Below are 22461 nucleotides of genomic sequence, written 5' to 3' on the forward strand. Positions count from 1 at the left end.
GCGAGCAGCAGCAGAGTAGCAGATGGTGAGGTGGCAGTAAGATGGAAAACTACATTTGGAGCACCTCTGGAATTGGTAAATGGAGTGATTGCCAGGATCGTGTGAAGCTCATGTTGATGCTTCACTTTTCAGTGGTTAACTCTTCACTTCCCACAAACTCGTATGAGGTTACTCTAGCCCTGAAGCAAATTGATTGCTAGCAGTTCGCTGGTTGCAGGACTAGTTGTTTAGTTATGGCTTGGCAGGATTTTACACAGCACAATGGTGAAAAGATTGACAAGTGCCTGAAAAACTGGGGATGAAGTAGTATTGAAAGGCAACATTGGTTTATTGAAATTATGAGATTAGTGTCTGGGCAGAGAGACAAATTTGTGTTAGAACACATTTCTTCTTCTTTGTACACATTGAGAGAGTATCTAAATACTTGATTAACTTCTTGAATACTTCTTTCCCGACAGAATGTGGAGATTGTATGGGCACCTCATATAAAAGAAACATCAAAACACTCCTTTGTTTGAAAGGAATGCGTGTGTAAAACATGCCACTCAGACACTGGTCCCTTGTAATTGTAGCTGTTGGATGTCACCTCAAAATAAATGTTCCACATTGATTTCCGAATGTTCCTTCAACCTTTTAAAATTGTTCTGTAATCATGGCTCAGATATATTTGTTCATTTTTATTGGTCGTATCTGTTCTAAAGACTGCATTCTCTATCATTCATGATTTTTTAATTAATTTTAAAAAAAATTGTTTAACAAGATACTTTTAAAAATTAACTCAAACGCTTTCCTCCCAGATTCCTTCTAGCTTCTTTTTTTTCCAAGAGTACTTTTATCTTTATTTTTTCTGTTTCAAGCATTATATAACTGTCTAGTTGACATTCCCTTTTCCAGTTTCCAGGATCAGCGTGTTATTCACACCTTTCTGAGAAAGCACGCTGATGGCTTCTCTACAAATCCCAAAGCAGAGGGACTCTATCTCATTCTCAAAGTAATCTCCCGTGTAACTGGCACAATCCTAGGTTTTTTGTGCTTTCAAATACAAAGGGACTTTTCCTGACGTGCTTGCTAGTCAAAAAAAAAAAAGTAAGCAAATGTACATTTGATACTAGGTTTCAGTTAGCACCATAACTTTCAATTTTCCTATTTTAGCTTCATTCATGTCATCTCCCTATGCTTTCTAATAGCTATGTCACAGTCACATTGCCTCATCCCAATGAAACAGACCAAACAACAAAACTCTAGTGGTGTGTACTCTGCTAAGTTTTGTGAACATAATTCTGGTAGGGAAAGATGAAATCAGGAATGAAAGGGAAATTTTGAGGACAGAACAAAGAAGAGTTCCTTAGTGCAGCTTCTCTGACCATTTTTTTTTTACATATGTTCCAGATCTGATAGGGCCCTTAGGGACAGCAGAATTGCAAGAAAAAGAATGAAATGGTGGAGCAGCTTCTGTAGATGACTGACAACACAGCCTAACAACATAGACCGGTGGAAGCAGCTTTTTAAATTTAGGAGAAAAAATTCTTGACAGAGTAATAACACTGTGTAGTAGCTTCAGGGTAAGAGTTTGCTTGAGGAAAGATTAATGTGGGGTATTGGTGGTAGTGTTAAGAGAAATCCTTTTGTTTCTAAAAAGGGATAGATAATAAGCACTGTGGGAATACCAAAATTTGCACCTGTCTTGTCTTTACAGTACCTGGCCTCTGGTGTTACAGATGGGGATTATGAGCTGTCATTTGTTAGCTTCTCATAAGTGCTCAAAACTTTTAATGATGATGATGAAAGGTTTGGCTGAAGAAGCCAGGATTTTTGTTCAAACAGTTCTGGTTTTGTTTTCATGGGAAAATCTACATAATGACAAAGCTGATGAATCTGGTCTTTCAATTATCTCTGACTGGGATGGTGGAGAAAGAATTAAGAGAGTTCCTTTTGTGCTGACTACAGGTAGCCAGTACACATTAATTGCATAAAAAATGAAGACAAATAAAAACCTTGTGCACGAGAGCAGGGAACAATTTCTGCTTGGCAAGTCATTTCCAGAAGCTCAGGCTGCATTCTGTTTTTGAACTGGGCAATAAACTGTAGGAAGAAAATCGCTAAAAATCTTTTTTTTTATGAGGAGAACTAAACTGCTGGGCTTCAAATTGAAGGGAGCAATTTAGTGCATGAAAGACCTGGCTTGATGGCACTTGAAGAGTGAACGCGTGAAAGCAGATGGTGCAGCCTTTAGGAGCAATGTTGCGTATAACCTTGAAGACATTGTGAAACTGTTAGTTCCAAATAACTCTTCTCTTTCTTCTGCATAAGAATCCCTCCATAATACTCGGCCCTGACGTGATGTACAACAGTTCTCAGGTTGTCTGTTAGACGGTGAGGGGGAATTTCAGTGGAGTGCTGTACATACTTAAATCACCCTTATGCTTTATTGACTAGTATGTAGCCCTGATATCTTTTGGTAGCTCTTAGCTTAAAAGTTTCTTGGCAGATCTGTTCAAACCGTTCTTCAAATAGCGTGACAAATACCCTTTTAACAATGTGATCATCTTTAACAAGGCATCCTACCCCAAGGTGGTTCTTGCAGAAGTCCGTGTAGTCACGGTTTGGTGAATAGTTGGCATAGTAAATACAGTTCCCTAGAACTGAATTTGCAAATGTATTGTTTCAGTAGGTTTATTTCAGATATTTTTGTGTCAAAAGTAATTGTCTAGATCTGGCAGTGGGACATTTCCAATACATTTCAGTTTGGATCTTTACTGAAAAGATTGTTTATGCTATTATACATATATGAATGTAGTAACGACAGTGTTTTTAAAATTTCAGAAATCTCTGAAGTTGTGTCATAGACAAATTTTGCTGATTCTGTGCAACTTGAACTTCTTGAACTTTCTGCTAGCTCTCAAAACCAAGATGATTAGGTAGGTGAGGAGAGTAAGGCATCTGAGAGTTTCATTCAGACATCACCTTTACTTCTTTGGAAGACAGGAGCAAATGCCACAATGTTTTTAACATCCTAACTGGCAAGGCAGTTAGCCTCATATATGTAGGATTTTAATATGTAGGTTGTTAATAGGGTTGCTCTTGCCTAGCTTTTAAAAATCACTCTGATCTTCTGATTTGCATGTGCGTATTTGTCTTCTGGCTTTTCAGTGTGAGTTGTACCTGGCAATCAGAAGTTAATAATAAAATACTTACCATTCTTGAGTCATCTGCATAATGCCTTTTTGTCTTGGAATTCATATATTTTAGTCAAAGAAAATCCTGTCATTGTTCTCTTCCTGTTTGCACTCTGTCAATATTTGTAACTTCAAATACTGTATTTACTTCTAAAAATTGCTTTTCTGATTAAAATAGTTACGGGCAGCTTTCATGTGGGGAAAACCCCAACACCCTATAGCAATTACTTGTTCAAAATAGCAGTACATCTTTTGATGCAACATTGAGGTAGAGTTAGGGTTCATTAGAAACTTTGAAACCAGCTCATTGCTGGTATGAAACACTTCAGAATAGAGCCTGGCGTTTCACGGAGAACTAGACAGATGGTGGAATCCATCATGCAAAGACAAATGGAAAATTGTCAGACGGTTTTTCAGTTGTTTCATTAAGAACAAAAGAGTTGAATTACTTCTAGTACTAAATATTTAGATAGATGAAAGATGGCACGTTAGTTTGGAAGTAGCTTATTGCTTTGCTAACAAAGCACGTGAAAAAGTAGGAGAGCTTAAGGGGCAAAGCAGCACATCTATGATGTGATGGAGAGGACAGATATGCCTGATAGGTTACAGATGTGGGTATATGGGTGAACTTGAGCTCACAGCCCACTGTATGGAGGCAGAACACTGTTTAGTCAACCCTCTGCTCTGCTGCAGTAAACCAAACTGGGTGTGTACTGCAAAGCAGCATTCTAATCCCACTTAATTTAAAATCATAAGAACATCTTTGAACCAATGTCATGAGGGGAGAGCAAAGTAAATTCAGCTGTTGCTGATAATCCATGTGATAATTGTGATAATCCATATCACTGTGTAGGTAAGGATTTATTTATACGTTTGTTTAGAATTAAGGTTAAACAGAAGAGGAGGAAGTAAACCATAATGGTTGTGTTTAACGCTGTTAGTAAATAGTGACTTTTTTTTTTTGCAGATTTTCATTTAGATAATCAGTGCACTTGAAGGGTCTTCTGTGATTATTTTGTGGGATTGTGGCTGTTGACCATTGTTTTAAGCACACCACTTTTTCTCATTTATTTGCATCGTTTTCTGTGAACTTTGTATCTCTTACTTGTGCACCTAGTATTTTAAAAATCGTGCTAAGAAGCTGTTTCTTTAATTTAGAAGAAAGCTGCCATAAAAATAAACAAACAAATGACATTTCCACAAGAGAGTTTGCTATTTCAATATCTGAAAGTGTTTCCAAATTGCAGAGCAATTTAAAACATTGACAAATTAAAAGCTGCCTGAGTGTGAACAGAGACAATACCTTTGCTTTTGAGGGTGTTCAAAAGAGAAAACATAATAATAATGATAATTTAAAAAACCTAAAATGATGCCAGTCTGAGGAACATTATTAATTAAGCTGTACAAAGCTAGTGCTATACAAAAGTGCCAGAGGATAATTTATAGTTAGAGGCTGGTCTAAATTTCATGGTTAATGCTTGGAGGAGTGGCAAAATGGTAAAGTGATACCACAAAAATCTGAAACCAGAGGCAACTCATTTTAACAACATAGTTCTAAGAAAAACAACGCCTTTCCATTCTTCACTTCTCTTTAAATCCAATTTCCTAATGATATCAAAGTACGTTTTCTTTTGAAGGACTCCACACTGTTGTTCCTTTAATCAAACCCTCACAAAAAGCTCTGCCCTGGTCTAGCAACTAGAGAACTCCCAAAGAGATGCAAGAAGTCTATCAAGCACATGCACAGCACATGAACTTTTCAATATGGGTATTCTATACCTTCCTTTGAGTCTGTTGCTTTAGTGGAGATAGAGCATGGTACATAACGGGCCGTTCCTTCCTCGCAAAAAGGCACTGGTGGCTTTCACTGATATTTTCTGCTGCCGGAAAGGATGGCAGCTTTTTTATGGGAGCACTGCTGGCTGCTGAGGTGGGAAGTGGAAGCTGTAGTCAAGTTACCTGGGGAGGGACAGTGGGCAATTGTCATGCTGACAGATTGAATCATTCTGTTTACAAATGGTATTCCTGTAGTTTTTGAGAGGGACAACAATTTTATTTAGCATTATTCTGATATTGTGTAAACTTTCGTTTCACTGCTGCATGTAGTTTTAATGCTCGTTATTTCTAATGTGATGAGCACACAATTGAAATTGAAGCGGTAGATAATACCACTCTCTCTATTGTATAGGCCTTTGAAATCTTTGGATGTTTTCATTTTAGCTCTTTTCTGTTGTTCAGGTGGTGTGATTGCTGACAGGCAGATTTTGAAACAGAGCCCACTGCCCTCAACAGGAAATGTTAGGTATTGGACTCAGAAAAATACTGCCCATCAAATCAATGGCCATCTTACCCAAGGATAAATAGATTATTTAAAGTATACATGTATTGATAAATTCATTGGCAAATAATTGTCCCTTTATGTATTTATGGCACTGAGAACAATTTTCTGCTCTATGTGATCAGATTTTATAGTTGCTACCTCTTCCTCAAAATTCCTAAACAAGTTGAATAAGACACCAGAGACTGGTTTAATAAAAGTAAAGATTGCCAGCACAATTGTAAATTTGTTGGGAATTGTGTTAAAGTTAGCACTGAAACTGCTTTACTAAGATCACAATCAGTTTAATTTTAATTTTCTGTAGGAGAGTACTTTATAGTAGGAAAAAAAAAAATGTCAGTATGTATTTTAGTTTCTTACTAAAAATCTTTGTTCTCCTCAGAATTCTTTTACAGTACATAACTGCTAAGATAATTCATATTGACATTGTTTGAGCAGACACTACAGCTTTAAACAGCAAAATGTTCTCCTAAAATGGAACTTAATTTTACAGGGGGAATTTTTTACTTATATGAATTCAGTCAAATTACATTGTTTATGCTGATGTATTTTAAATGATAATTCTTCCATCCCATTCCCAAATGCTGACATGATCATTTATTAATTATAATTCATGCAAATCCTCACTTTTGTTTAGTGGGACTGCACACACAAAATTGCAAAACAGTTTCAAATGAAGTAGTATATAATTGAAGAAAGCTAAGAGCATGCTAATAATGTCACCTTGGCAATTAAGTGCCTTACCTGTATAACTCCTTATAAAAAGAGAAAGGATGTAATGAAAAATAGCTAATTGGCTCTATCTTCAGCAGTCATTGTAGTCAATTTAGCTGACTTCTTGGCATTTCTTCTTAAGGATAGTTTCTGCGGTACCTGTTATGAGAAACTAATGCCTCCTATTTTACTGTGTTGGCCCACAGTGTCGGAGGCAGATAGTGGTGGTATGCCAGCAGAGGCTGAACCTTCCCACCAGTATTCCATTACATGTTGGTGCTGTGTGGCAGATGGCAGCAGAGGAGCAGTCTGACAAAATGGTGCCTGGGGTGGAGGTGCAGATGAAGCGGTGGCGTGTCACTGAATTCTTCCATGAGGAAAAAATGGCACCCACTGACATTCATCAATGCTTGCTGAACGTTTATGGAGACCAAGCAGTGGGTGTGAGCACAGTGAGGCAGCGGTGGTGCCTTTCAGTGGAGGCAACAGCAACGGTGGGCTGCCTCCACTGGTGCTCGTTTTTATGAGTGTGACATGCAAGCTGTTGTTCATGACTGATGAAAATACATAGCTCACGGTGGTGCCTGTGTTGAAAAACAGCGTAAGAAAATAGTAAGAAAGAGAATTTGCTCTGTGAAGTAGTAGAGTTGTGCTCTTTGTTCTAGTTTCTATGTAGATAAATAGAGGCATTACTTTTGGAACGATTGTCAATGCCAATTGCTATTGCAAGCTTCCAGAATTGGTTTCTGTTACCTGTACAAAGAAATTGTCTAATTGGATTCACTGTGCAGGCCATGTGGAAGAAATCCCACTTGCAGTAGCCTCAAAAGTATCTTCAGTGAGTCTTCTTTCATTCCCTTGCAAAATTTTTCTTTCTCCTCTTCTGCAGCACATTGTAGCATCTGTCATAAATGCCCAGAGCAACTGCGATATGCACTGAGATGCATAGTGAGTGATAAGTGCTTCTTTCTTAAATAATATCTTTTACTCTCACTTTATTTATCTTCCTTGCCAGATTTGTGAAACTGTTTTGTCAAGTATTCAAATGATGTCGAATCAAAAGTTTGGTCTCCTTTGCAATCTTTGAAGCACACTTTCTGTCTGGATCAACAGATGTCTTGTGGTTAGAAAGATCCAACCAGATCTTTCAGACCATAGGCTAATGCAGTAAATAACTTTATGTCTTGTTGGATTCTACAGAATGTAAACAACATCTGCAGTTCACAGAAAATCATATTTTTTATGAGCTGGAAAATCCAGGTGAAGCCAATGCCTTACACTTTGACTCTTTATTTAAACTGATAGTAAACCCCATATCCAACCACTTCCTAGATTGCAATGAATAGCAGCCCATGAAGCCACAATTCATTAAAGCTTGGAAAACCACATTTTTTGATGCCTGTGTTCTGTAATCACTTCCATGTATTCTCCATGAAATCACCAGAAACGCACAGTATTCTTGATTCAGTGAACAGGAAAGGAGGCTGAGGAAGAAAATGTTATAAATCTAAACAAACTCCAGCAAAAAAAAGTAGAAGCAGAAGAGTATGTTTAAGCGTATAAGTACTCATTTTCAAATAGATATTTACATTGAATGTATAAAATGAGAGCATGAAAAATTAAGTAAATGCTGAGACTCTGCAGAAGGATTAACAGATTTTCCTAAAATTATGCCTTTGGGAAAACAAAGCAAAATGAAACAACAAGAACTTGCTGTTTTTAGTTGATGATAAGGTAAAGAAGGATGCTCTGTAAAAGAGTTAGGAGTGTTAGCTTACGGTGTTAGCATACAGCACCACATTTCTTGTGCTGAGAACTGGTTCTGAGCTTGTAGCTTTACGGGCAGGATGAGCGTGCAAGAATGGAGAGCTACACTGAACCAGCGTGCAACTCTGCATACAGATGAGATCCCTTGAAGGTCGTGCTGGCAGTTCTGGTTGCCATAATCAAAATAGCCTCTTTGAAAAGATTGTAGGGAAAATCAATGGGCTGATTGAAAAAAAAAGTCACCATGATTTTTCCATCATTTTTGATAGAGAGCACCAGCCTTACTCATGTTATGTCAGCAAGCTTCAATTAAAAATAATCAGCAGACATGATGTAGTTGACCATATCAGTTGGAGATAATTCGACCACAGCTGTGGACAGAGACAGTGTTATAACCAAACCTGTCAGGCTTCCATGAAAGTTGCTTGATTTACTAGCAGTCTTCAGGAGAATCAGATCTTGCCATAAAACACAGTGGATTTGTCCATACTGTGGGCTTATTACTCGGCAGTTTTCTTTTCGTTTATACATATAAAGGAAAGGGATGAGAAAGAGATGTGTGTACAAAGTAGGAATATATTACTGCATTGTAGTAAAAATAATTAAACTACTTGTTGCAGTGATTATTATTTTTTAAATAATAACAAGATGCAGACTGAGGCATTTGCACGTAGTGTCTTAAAATGTAACCTGTTCTTATTTAATGGATTTCTTCATGCTGTAAGCAGCACAACATTTTTATGGGAGACTACTTGAAATAGAATGAAGCGCTCTGCTTTCAAACCGTCTTTGAAGGCTCCATTTTAAATAGCAGCCGCAGAGATTGAAAAATGGAGCATGGCAGAAATGTGTCTACTTTTATTTTACGGCTGATGGTAAAACCATCTTGTTAAGTGGGTTATATTGCATACTATTTCGGGGCTTCAAAGAAATTGTAAATGATACTGCCAAAGGAACTTCTGCTGCACCCAAATAAGCAACTTTTGTCAAAAACCTGTTCCTCCGAAGTCCTGGTTGTAACATCTGACTGCCTAGTTTTTCTTCAAGAGAAAGTAACTGAAGTAAACTCCAAAATAGGAAGTAGTTTTATTAATTTCCATATTCTCATGTGAATAAGGGCTTCTGGGCTAACCTGCAAACAAAACTATCTATCTTTTTCTGGATATTCCATATTTAGGCATACAGACATTTAGTTATCATGTTTTATTACAATAATAATATAACAAATCTTAAGGGTTAGAAAGGGTTAACGTACCAATGGAGAAGTAGTCGCTGAGGGAGTAGTAGAGCTTGCTTATGCTTACAGAAGAGTTTGTGCTATATCAAGTCAACACGGCAGATAGCAAAATGATTTAACATTCATTTCCAGAATTCAGAATTTTTCTCAGCATAAGCTTACATGGTGAGGTAGCTGGATAACTTCTGTGCAATGCAGATGCAAAAGTGCAGAGTTGAAAGGGAATTCGCTAGGGTATTTCTGAGCCATCGTCCCACTCCAAGAAAGGATTAGAGTTTATTCTTGCTAGATATCTGTGCAGTTCCTGAAGTTCATGGACAAAGATTTCACAGACCTTGATCATCTATTGCACTGCTTAACATAGTATGCATTTTTTTCCTGTGATTGATGGACTGGGGAACAGCTGATCATCTGTTGCTCTGTTACATGCTATTGCATCTCCTGTCAGTCTAGGTTAAAAAAAAAAAAAACTTGTATTGCTCAATCTTATCATGTTTTGTGTTTTCTTTCTCTTCTTTATTCTCTGACTGTTCTCTGTCTGCCTATATCTTAAAAGTGCTGGAGGTAAAAACATAGCACTTTGGCTGATACCTTTCTAGCAGTTCAGTAGCCTAGCAGTGTGTTCTGAGTGCATCTGCCTGAGATTTGTCTTTTTCTGAACAGGATCACATTGCCTCCCATTCAGTTTTTGGTCTCCTGTATCTCTATTTGAGTGCTTATGATTTTGAACACTTTTTAACTCTTTCCTCTTACGTGGATTTGGAATATGTGTTTTCTAAATTTCTTATAGTATGCATTCCATATCCCATTCATTTTGCCTTTTAGTTCATGTATAATCTCATATACTCTGCTATTGTGCATAATTTATCATTATATATTTATGTGAAATTATACTGAGGTCACATGAGATGGGAATTAGGAGATGAAGACAGCAGAAAATGCAAAGGTAAGAGAAATCCAGCTGGACATTAAGAGTATATTAGAACATTATGGCTAACACTACAGGCAGTAGGAGCTAGCTCACATATCTGAAGTCTGGCTTTTTCAATCAGAATGAGAATCTCTTTGTGGACAATGCTGTCATAACCTTTGCCTGTGGATAGATGGTCACTGGGTTATGATGTGTATGTTGTATACAAAGCAAATGTATAGAAAATATATTTTAATCACAGATCTTAACATAGTAAATTTCCATCATGTTTGATGATGCTAGGGAATGGATACATGAGGACAGAGCTGAGGTTCCTTTCTCTCAGAGTGATGTTTTATTCAAAGACTTTCTACCCTCGAGGCAGGACAAGCTGTGATTTGCAATATCTGCTGCGCAGGAATTTGGGGTGTGCTCCTTTTATTGTGATATGAAATGAACAGAAAGCTGTTGTGGAATGCAATTTAGCTTGTATTCCATAGGAGCACCTTAAAATTGCATATGCTTTAGAAGACATTTTCATTGCCTTGCCAAATACACTTTCCAGTTGTGATAAACAGTCGTTCCTAATGTTTAACGTTTGATGAACTTACCTAGGAACTTACTGGGAAAAGTAAACATTTTTGTAACAGCTACCCATTTCCAATACCTAGAGGGAATTCAGAGCGCTTCATTACCTGACTCCAAACACTGGCTGTTTTTCTATTAATTTTTAAAGTATTTTTTAAAAAGTAATTGACAGAAATGGTTAATTAAAAAAAAAAGAAAGAAAAAAAAGGAAAAGACCCACAATCATGATGCCTTTGCACTATGACTGACTGCATGCATTCAGAAACTTATGGCTGTTCAGAACAGCTGTGCTTGCATTAACTGTTTATTGCCTATGAACTACTGTCTGTCAAACAAGAAATAGAGCTTTGTGTACAGAACCAAAAAAAATCCTTCTGTAAATCATAAATGTAGCCGATGCGAGTGTGTTTTCTGTATGAATTTTGTGTGTGTATGTAAATGAGGTTGTTAGTAATTATGGAGACCCAATGTGCAGTAAGATTTGAGGTAATATTTCTTAAGTTATGTCCAAATGTTCACTGTAGTCTTGTGATTGTGGGAATTTTTTGCACTGACTCATTTGTAGACTGAGGCTCTTACATTACTGCTTGTCCAGCAATGATGCTTCTCCATATAGAGGATAAATTCTCATTTTAAGCATAATTTGGATTGTTCTCTTGCAAATCTTCTCTTAACTGAAGTGTAAGCTTTTCCACATTTCAGTCCACAACAGATGCAATAAAATTCAGCTAAATATTGGAGCCAAGGCTCTCTGTGCACTAAATTTGACTTTTGGTCTGAGCTATGAAAAAAGAATTTACTCATAATGAGATCCTAGTACTCATAAGAATCTCTCAGTATTTGATATGTAATATAATTTATAAGACTTCTCTTCCAGGAAGGAATTGCAAGTGTAAGACGGCATTCATCAAAACAGGACATTCCAGAAAATAATACGTAATGAACAAAAATATACCGAGTGTTTATTGTAAGGGTTATTATAAGGGTTTATTATAAGGGTACCAATGGTTTACAAAGGGTTTATTTATTCAAGTGTTGAAAAACTCTTCTTATCTGGTTCTCTACTCTTGCATGCATTCAAGTATCTTTGTATGGCTATGAAAAAATACTCTGCTGTGAAGTGTTATTGCTCTTATAAAGAGTCACAAAATATCCTGCTGTCTTAATCACTACTTGAAAACAAAAGAAAAAGCTGGTTATCACTCAAGTCTGTATTTGAACTATAAAGGGTGATAATGGATTGAAGCTACAAAGCAATGAAATAGGGAAGTAGTTTTGGAAAGGTCTCTGGAGAGTTCGACTTGAGATCCTCAGTGAAACAAAATGAGAAGGCAGTGTATTTGTTGGAAAACACAACAAGCAATCAGTAGAATTCTACACCGGAGATGCACACGGGACTGATGGTCTTTGTCACAGTGAGAGATGACAGCTATGAAACGACAAATGTTCAATGTTCTTAAATACTACGACAAGTACTTTGTGTGGAAAGGAAGAGCAAGTTGGTAAAACAGGGAGGACAGAGTTATCATTCAGGAAAATAGTGTTTGTTTTCAAAAGTTAGTGTCCAGGAAGCAGAAATCACAGCAGTTGACATCAATAGTTAACACTCTCTCATGAAAAAGAGGTTTATTGAAGCAGAAAACTGCTGATATATCCTACAGGTGGTTCAGCCAAATTTAGCAAGGATACAAAGGACACAAACTTCCTCACTCTTTTAACACATTAAAATGATTAATTGCAGATATTGATTTGTACTGGAAAAAATAATGTTCTATGAATATAAAGAAAATGTCATTATCAGAGTCATTATCAGACTTAGAGACTTATCCCCATACTGTAAGCAGCAGGTATGTTGCAGGACTTTCTCCAAACGAAGATTTTGTGAGGCTGTGGTTAGAGAAACTGTACTTCAGAAAATTGTTTTGGGACTTTGTTTTGTGTATACATAATCTATTTTCAGTTGTTTTCTGCAGATATTTTGTACGTATAGCCTATTCACCTGATATTGTAATCAGGTTATGACCATGTATTTATAGCTTAAAAAATGAATGTATACAGTGTGTAGCTCAAAATCTTGTTGCATTAAGTGACTGGTTTAGTGGGGAAATATTGGTGGCAGGTGGACAGCTGGATTAGATAATCTTGGAGGTCTTTTCCAACCTTGGTGATTCTGTGGAGTCCATTCATTTTTAATATGACAGAAACATACATCACACGTGATCAGAATCTGCAAGGAGCTGTGCATGACCTCAGTATACCGATACTCCAGGGCACAGCCTATCACAGATACAGAAATAGCAATCCAGTCCTGCGATGCCAGACACTGTGGATCCCCCCACACCCAGCATCATTACTCTTTGTAATGTGTATAGATACATCAGTATTGCCTGTTGTCTGAATTAGACTCAGGTTTGTTTGTTTTTATTATTGTGTTTTCAAATAATACAAGAACAACGATAATCAACTAGATTTTAGCTCCTAAGTTTCAGTTATAGTCCTGTTTGTACTTACAGGAGGCAACTGCGTATCTAGTTCATTTTAAATGTGCTGCACATTTGGTTTCAAGCCTCTTGGAAGTTCAGAAATGAAAATATTCTGTAGTAGTTACTAGGACACAGAAGATAGAGTTACTTTTTCTTTCGATGCGTGCATGGAGTGGGGAGAGCTTACTCTATATTTCATGTAAAGTCTTATTTAGAAGAGAGATTTATAAACAAGAAGGTAGTGCTCATTGAGGATTATGGTTTTGGATGTAGTTATGGTTTAGATATTATTAGATATTCCACAAACGTACTTTATAGGAATCAAAACCCCGAGACTGTATTCCTAAAATTAGTTTGAGTACCTAAATTAATCTGAAAATGGCAACAAAAAGAATGTTTTTGATGGATGGACTGCAATTGAAAACTGACTTACTGATTTTATTTTGGAACTTCCTTTGTCACAGAGGTATTTGTCATAGTTTGTCTATACTACCAGGCCCAATTCATTGCAGCACTAAATGTTTGCTTTTAAATGAAGAGTAGAGTATGGAAGACCTTATTGTCAGTACAGTACTGTGAGCATTAGTTTTCTTTTTACCACCTTCTAATTTTCTAAATGAATACTGTGGGTTATTGCTGACACATGGGACCATAAGAAAAAGCAAAATGCATTTTCATACAAATATAAACATGCAAAAGCATACATGTCATTATAGGTCATTAACTTTTAAAATTTATTTGAAAACGGGTCCAGAAATTATTGCTATAAATGTCATCTTCTGAGAATTCGTGGAGTTGTTCTAGATAGGTGTCAGTTCTGGCTTCAGATGAGTAATTCTCACCAGTATTTTTCAACGTGTGTGACGGTGCACAGGCTTCAGGCAAAAAACTGTGATTTGCAGGAAGAAATCTGATGATTAGTGACATCCTGTGCAATTTTCTTGCTGCCAATTTCCTTGAGAGCATCTCCCAGTTGTTTCCAGCTCCATTAGAATTTTGTGAACTGCACGGAAAGTCTAGCTGGGGGAATATTTAGAATATTTCTGGATATATTTTATCTCACCACTGTAAGGTAGCCTGAGGAAATGTTAGGCTGCTCCCAACACTACTCTTACATGTCATTAATCCTTTATTAATATCTGTGACAGGCAAAGACAGAAAGGAAGCAGCACATTCACATTCCCTTGTAACCTTTCTCCTGTTGGGGATTACAGACAGGAGAGCAGAAATTCTGTACAACTTGGGAAGGGTCTTTAAAAAATAAGAGATGTAGAGTTTAGAAAGCTGTCTCTGGCTTCAAGATATAAGTTACTGCAAGGACATGGATGCTAAGAAAGTAAGGTCATTGGTGAGATAAAAGGAAATCCTGGATGCATACAAAGGGAGGCTTAGATAAGAAAAAAATCAGGGAGTGTGCAAAAGGCAGAGAGCTGGAGGCTCCATGAGAAACTGACTGGCAGGAGTTGCATCCCAGCAGCAAGGATAGCTGAACAACGTGCACGTTTTTACTTCAGTGCCACTGAAGCCTATTTTGTCATCCTTGCTGCTGTGATAGGAACTTCAGCAACAGAGGCAAGTTCTGCAGTGGATGGGAACAGTGCTGGCCTTCCTGGCTTACATCTCTGTCACTTGCAAGGAAACACTCTTGCTTCATTTAAAAGCCTTATGGCTTTGGCAGCCTGAATGGATTATCTGTCTTTGCTCCTTCTGTTTTTCCATTTCATTGCCAGAGGCAAGAGATCCTAGAATCTAGTTTGTCTGCTTTGGCGGTTGCCCACAGTCTGAACCACAGAGCACCTTCACTTCCTTCTCACATCTCTCCCTTGAAGAGGTCCGCCATTTTGTGTAGCGGCGGCACAGCTTTATTCCCGCATACAGCAGGGAGTGTGAGTCGTTGGAGGTCACAGGCTCTCTCAGATGGATTAGCATTTTATGCTACATACATGTGCTTAAGTACGTTGGTGCTTGCAGGTAGGTAATGATTTGATTTGTTGGGGCTTTTAAGAGTCATTATTGCATCTGTTAATGGGAGAAAAGAAAGAGCTATTGTTATGCCAAGTAACTTCTATGTCCTCAGGGTAAACTCCTGAGCTGGATATCTGCTCTTCCTCATAGCTTCTAAAGAGGCTGATAGGAGGGCTACCTATAAAGGTACAAAATAGGCTTTCTTCATTGTGTTACAATAATGTACGTGTGCTTTCAATTCCAACAGCACACCTCTAAATCTATTATTTTATAATAACGGTAATAAAGCTATAAGAATATCTAATTAGAAGAAATCTTTCAAATTTCTTTCTATTTCTAATCTTTGTGCATGAGAGATGTCCCCTTAGTTTGATTGATTAATTGATTGATTGATTGATTTTTGGTTGCAAAAGTGCCTTCTTGCTGGATGAAACCACACTGATATTTAATAGTTTCTCCAAACTGTGCCAGCTGATGAATGAGCTTTCACTCAAAAACACCTAGACAGTGTTTTGTTCAAGACAGTTGTAAATGTGCTGTCATGCCAGGTGTTTGACTCCCTGGTTTTTGTTGTTCCAGTCTTAACTCAGTGATTGCATTATTAAATGTGGAATTCATCACTGTTGGCAGCAGCACACTAAGAATATTGCATCTTTCTTCTCCTTTAACTGGAAGGGAGTAGTGTCAGTACCTTGATAGTCAGTACCTGAGAGGCAGGAGCAAAAGGTAAGCTTTGCTTAGATTGCAGTTGTGCGTAAGAGTTTATATTGTGTAGTTGGTAGGCGAGTGCTGTTCTGCTCTGAATAGTTGGTCCTTGGATCTCTGTGCAAGAGAACAGATGGATAGCAAAATGCTGTCTCACATCCAGAGTTTTGCTCTTCATACTTACGTATTCTTCAGATAAACTATGAATCTAATGTTTATTGTATTCATTCTCTCATAGAGCTTATGATATCAAGGAATTGACATGTTGCTTATTTTACACGCTTATTTGACGTGGTCATGGCATGAAGATCCTGATGCCATAGTGAATCTGACAATGTTTGTCTTATTGGCCACTGTACTTTTGGTTGGGATGGTTTAGCTGTTGGAGGTCTAGGCTGTGAACAAACATGGGTTTAAAGAAAAATGGAGAGGAGCAATGTTCTCTTTTAGAAAGATTAGCTCTTGTTAATGGTGCAGCTGCATACACAGTCATGCTGACGCAACAAGGAGATGCTGCTGCCAGAAGCTTTGCACCAGGAAGCTGTGGCCTAAGTCAAATTCTCAGGATTGTACAGGAAATGTGTGTCAGAGCAAGAAATGAATCAATCAAATGAAATGAATCAAAGAAATGAAGTCTTCAAGTTAGGCTACGAGCTACATTTACCTTGGGTCTTATCTTCAACTAGGTAATTTCATATTCATGTCTTGTAGTTTTTATTCAGATTTACTGCTTCACCAATGGGCACCTTCGTTGTCCCATGTATGTGTCATACCCTTTCCCCTTTGGGAAAGAGGCTAGGTGGGGCAGCTTTGATTACTCCAGCAGATCACCACTACTATTCTGAGAACACTAACATGCATTTTACTCCCTAGATTTCTTCCTGAGTACTGCTGTTATGTATACCTTCAGGGCTGGATAGGTCTGTGAAGCCTTTGTATTATTTTCTTCTTTTTTTCCAAGCCCATAAGTAAAACTGTAGCCTAAATTTGATCTCTTTGCTTGTCTTTAATGCTCGTGAACACCTCTGAGAATTTCTAGAAGGTATTTGTTTTGACAGAGTCAAGTACAAACACAGAAATATGGTATAAAAAGACCCTCTGAAACTTCTGTTTGATCCAATACTAATTGTCATTCTTGGCTATTCTGCAGGGCAGCAGAAGTCCTAAGTTTTCTGCTCTGGCTTTCATCCTGAATCAGTTTTAGTAACACTAAAGATACAACTATTTAGCTCTATCTTGTTTTTAAGTGTCTTTATTCCTATTAAAGTAAGTTGAAGTTGTTCCCTGGACACAAAACTAAAATCCAATGAGTGTTCGGTTAATTGGAGGGGTCACATTGACATTGGAACTTGTTGAGGTAATTTTAATATCTGTGTTAATGGAAATTATACATCCTCATGCGTAAACAGGCTCAAGCCTAAAACATCAGTATTATTTGAGGATGCATGGAACAGAGAAAAAGTTTGGGAAAACTGAGTGAAATTATGTATTGATAAAGTTCCAACAGATTATTCTGGTCAAAGGAGGAAGTACCAGTTTGCTGCTCTTTTCCATCCAAAAGATTTAACTTCCAAATTAAGTAACACTTATTAGCAAGGAATAGTAATGGAGAGTATAATTTTAATTGACATTTTTATTTAGGTTTATTGATTTGAGATTTCATTAAAATTGTTATACATATGAATTACAACACATAACTTTATGATATTGATTATCTGTAATCTTTGATGTATGTTAACTATGGAATTTAAATTGACTAAGAGATTATTGGAAAACACATAATTAATCTTGATTTCAACCACTTTATTCAAAAAGTTATGCAATTCAGCTATTTTGGTTACTTTTCTTCATGTTTTAGTTTGCTATGAGAATGATTAGAAAGCGATGACAACTTTAGTTGTGCTACTGTTGAACACAATGATTCACCATTTCTTCATAACATTGTAACTGGCAAATGCCTACTGAATCCAGAACAGCACTAATCAATGAATTCCAATATATGTATTGCTAGGTGTGCATGTTCCAGGTTGTGAAATGTAGAAGTAGTTTCTAGACAGACAGATTTTTATCTGAAGTCCATCTATTTCACTTGGAAGCAAAAGATCTTAATAGAAGTCAGAAATTGAAATACTTTCTCCTGTTAGAAACAAATAGAAGAACTTTTTTTCTGGTACTACTTCCACCATTTGAGGCTTAGTTTATTTTTTCCCTTAGCAAACTCCTCCGCCTTCAAACCAGGGAAGTTAACAAATACATCATTATGGCTAAAAACAGGAAGAAAAATTTTGTATTTTTTTTTTTTTTAACCATCCGAATTACAGTGTCACAGCACTATTTTGAAACTTGCTGAGTAGCATGTTTTGCTAAGAGCAAATATCTAAATTACAGACCAGAATCTGCTGCCTTGTTATCATAACCTAATAGATGGGTCAGTATGTTATTATTTTTATTATGGCCATTGGAGAGAAGAGGGAAAGAAATGCTTTAACTTTTAGAAATCCACATCCACCCGGAATGAGAAGTAACTACTTCACTCACTCTATTGGAAATGGAGCAAGAAAAGCAAAATGAAAATACAGTAAAGTTAGTAATTAGTACATTAGATTTATGTTCTCTGTTATCTTTACAAGGCTCCCTGTTGAAAAGCAGCACAGGTCACTCTACTGAGTGCAGTTCTTGAAGATGGAGAGAGACAAAGCCCTTGAAGCAAAAAATAGGAAGAGCATGGTGGATGCTTCCCTTTTTGCTGCCCTTCCAACCACAGATATATTGAAGGCAAAAATATGTTTAATAGAATTGAGAGCACAGAAGGGAAAATGTAATTATTTGTATGAAATATAGCTATGTATTTATGTATTTTAGAAAACTTCTCCATAGTGTGTAGCATTACAAGAATTATTTTATTAAATATATTTTTTTTCTACCTAGCTGGACATCGGTCTATTTCTGCATTCATTTTGTAAAGATAAAGAAATACAACTGGTCTGTCATTACAGATGGAAAAACTGAAATTATGTTTACATTTCACGTTGCAGTAGTGTTTGCCATTTTGACACTAAGTCTGCTGTATGTATATGTACGTATGCATATAGTGACAACATAGTAATGACATAAACTAGTGTAGATCTTACTCCATTTCCCTGCTGCACAACACTGACCACAAAGCATATTAGATGATGCACTGGCCTTCTGGACTAGCCTTTTCCAAAGCTTGAATGTGCTTGTAGTGATGTGTTACCTAAATCTTACCTGCACCACACTTGAATGCAGCGATCCATGTAACATAATGCACTTAGCTTGCTGATTTCTTGTCCTTCCTGTCCTCTAATCAGGTTCAAGTCTATACTCTTATGTGGTCCAGAAAATTGCCTTGGTGTAGTGCTGTGGACTTAGTGTCCATAGCGATGTCTGTGTATATAAAAACCTAAAGAAACTCATGATGGTGTTGCAGAACTTCCTGCCTAGATTTCCCTTCTTGCCTTTTTTTAGTCTTTTGAAAATACAAATCAGTGCAGAATTTTTAAACAGATTGTAGTGAGAACAAAATGAGAAGTCTCAGTTTGTTTGAACTGCCTTCTACTGATAGCCCTGAACAGCAAGTGCAGGTTCTGGAGTTTTGTGCTGCAGGAAAGCACAGTGATTTTTTTTCAGTGCTAAGTTTCAGTGTCTAAATTTTTTTTAAAATCCTTGGGAATACCTTTTTCTTAAGGGGGAAAGAGTTGTAGTCATGCCAGATGTTACCTAGCTACTACGTAGCTAGAAATACAATTTTTAGCACAATATATAACAACACTGCTGCTTTTTTGCTTGTTTGTTTATAGATGAGAACATGAATATTCGCTGTCTTCATAGTAGGGATGTTCAAATTTTACATTGAAAACTGGGAACAAAAGGACTGTAGCTAAGTTTGATAGGAAAGGCAACACGTGAAATCTGTTTCTCCAGATTTCTGTAAGGTTGCAGTAATTGCCTGTAATGGGGTTGTATTTGCAAATCATTCTTTCTGTTTTGAAAATCTTGTCCATCACTTAGTGAATTTCTTCGAAGAACAGGTATGTTAACATGCTATCTTTAAGGCAAGGAATGTAAGAAATGGGAAAGCTGTCTGGTGGAAAGTTGTTTACACTTAGGGCTGGAGAATAATTAGATACTTTTTGACTCTTGTCATTTGTCTTTTTGTCCACTGGAAACAAACTACCTACATATAAACTTTCCCAGCTATGTAACTCAGAAAGTACAACACTTGATCAAAGCAGATCCATTAAACCTCTGACTGGTACTCTTCTCTTGGCTTTGATTGCAGCACCACACAGAAGCACCTAGCCCACCATCACTACCCCCATCAGCTTTGCCATTAGATGTACTAAACAATGCTGTTGCTGGATTTAGTACTGTGGAAGAACTTATCCGGTACCTGGAGCCAGATCGGTGGCAGCTGGATTTGGAAGACTTGTACAGGCCAACGTGGCAACTTCTTGGAAAGGCATATATTCATGGGAGAAAATCAAGAGGTAAATCACTCTTTTATTTGGCCTTGCAGCTTTCTACAGGTCTGTTTTCGTGGCAGTAAAAAGTAATTAGGAGTATTCATCACCTTGATTCCAAGAAAAGAATTGGAGATATTTGTTATTAGCTATCTTCACAATTATATTTTTTTGAAAAGAACAATAACTAAAGTCAGAAATTAAAGGAATTTAGCAGTATAAACTAAGAAAGGAAAAACTACTTGAAGCAGGTAAGGTGCCTTACTTAGGGAATTGGGAGCTCCTCATTTTCACAGAGTGGCAGGGTATCCTGGTGAGTCACATAACCTAACTCTCTGGATTTCTTTTTTTTACAAAGGGCAAAAACTTTCTATTTCTTATAGATACATTTACTGTATCACAGGTTTACTTCCTTAGAATTGTGCCAGCATCTACACCATGTGAACTCGGTGCAGTTAGCTAAATATCTCTTCCATAATACCTCATGAAATTCCTAAGTCCATGTCTGGTTTAAACATGGAGTTTTCAACTGCATTAATCAGATGTAAGATAGACTATGTATTTTAAGATTTGTGGAGCTGTTTCTCATTCAGCAAGTTATTTTCTTCCATCTAAATTTGGCATTCATGAGTTTTTTCTCAACATATTGTCCAGATGCTGCCCTCGATTTCATGTTTACGGATTCCATGTACCTAAAGGGATTCAATACCTAAAGGGAGCCTATAAACAAGAGAGGAGCCAATTCTTAACAAGGGTAGATAATGGCAGGACAAGGAGAAATGGTTTTAACTTGAAGGAGGGAAATTCTTACCAAGAGAGTGGTGAGGTGCTGGAACAGCTGCTCAGAGAGGCTGTGGATGCCCCGTGCATCCCTGGAGGTGTTCAAGGCCAGGCTGGATGGGGCCCTGGGCAGCCTGGGCTGGTATTAAATGTGGAGGTTGGTGGCCCTGCCTGTGGCAGGGGGTTGGAGCTTCGTGATCCTTGAGGTCCCTTCCAACCCTGGCCATTCTGTGATTCCACATTGAGGGACAGCATAATATCTCCTTCCTTGCCCATTACACAGTATGAAAATGGTGACCTACAGGAGTAACTGAACAGAGTCCTCTGTCAGTGAATTTAAACTAGATTATCATCTGGTCAGTCAGAAAAGGGAGGAGATGGAACTTTTCATAACTCAAATCTAAGTTTTTGATGGCTGATTTTTGGATCAGAGCCTAAAAACCAACCCTTCAAACTTACCTCTAGTACTACAGGTTGGCACACAACAACTAAATCAAGAGTCAAAGAGGAGGAAGTCTCTTTAAAAGCTTCCAGCAGTGAACCATGTCTTTCAGATAGTCATTTAGCACTTGCCTAATTAAAGAGTTTCAGTATTTGCCAAATATATGCCATAAGCATTGAGTAAGCGGGAGAAAGAAAAAAAAGTAATTTGTGAAACCTTACATAAACTAAAATGCATGTGTTAGATAACATCTATGTAGAAGAAGGTGACTCTCAGGAAGACATATCTTTGAAAGAAATGATGACAGTAAATCTTTTAAAGACTTCTAATTAGATGCTGAAATAGATTTTTTCCACTGAATAAACATATGACAGTATTGCCACATTCATCTTAAGGAGACCACCCTCAGACTGCATTACTGAGGGTGTAATGTAATAGCTTGGAGAAGAAAATGTGTCCAGTTGGGATGACACAACATTAACTGCTAGGTCTATTCAATAGACATGGAAAACAAACTTTTTTTTTTTTTTTTTAAATGTTACTCCATTTAATGGAAGGTTTGCTGCATTTAAAAATGTATTTAAGAAACGTTTGGGAATGTGCATACCATAGTTTTTTTGTTTGCTTGTTTTATTCTGTTGGTTTTTTTTTTCCATCAAACTCTCAGATTCCATAATTAGGTAAATCTCGGTTTTGGAGTATTCCAATGTAAAAACTAAATTGCTGTCCTGCTTTCATAAGATAAAATATAAATCTAATTAAAAGTGTATGTTAGTTTGTGAAGAGTACTGTCCTTTACTCCTACTTAATAGTTTGTGTGAAAAAACTATATTTAAACAACCTAAATTCCACAGAACTTCTGTCTCTGATGT

The 22461-nt window shown here is 37.2% G+C and overlaps 1 protein-coding gene across 1 annotated transcript in view; it reads left to right on the forward strand.

Annotated features, from left to right (window-relative positions):
- PDGFC (platelet derived growth factor C) overlaps positions 1-22461 on the forward strand; it is a 97791-nt gene that overhangs the window by 69376 nt on the left and 5954 nt on the right. Inside the window, exon 4 of the mRNA XM_010709437.3 lies at positions 20187-20394. Coding sequence (XP_010707739.1) covers positions 20187-20394 — 208 coding nt within the window. The remainder of the gene's footprint in view (positions 1-20186; positions 20395-22461) is intronic.

This window comes from Meleagris gallopavo, chromosome 4, assembly GCF_000146605.3.
Source record: "Meleagris gallopavo isolate NT-WF06-2002-E0010 breed Aviagen turkey brand Nicholas breeding stock chromosome 4, Turkey_5.1, whole genome shotgun sequence".
In the NCBI taxonomy this organism is placed as follows: domain Eukaryota; kingdom Metazoa; phylum Chordata; class Aves; order Galliformes; family Phasianidae; genus Meleagris; species Meleagris gallopavo.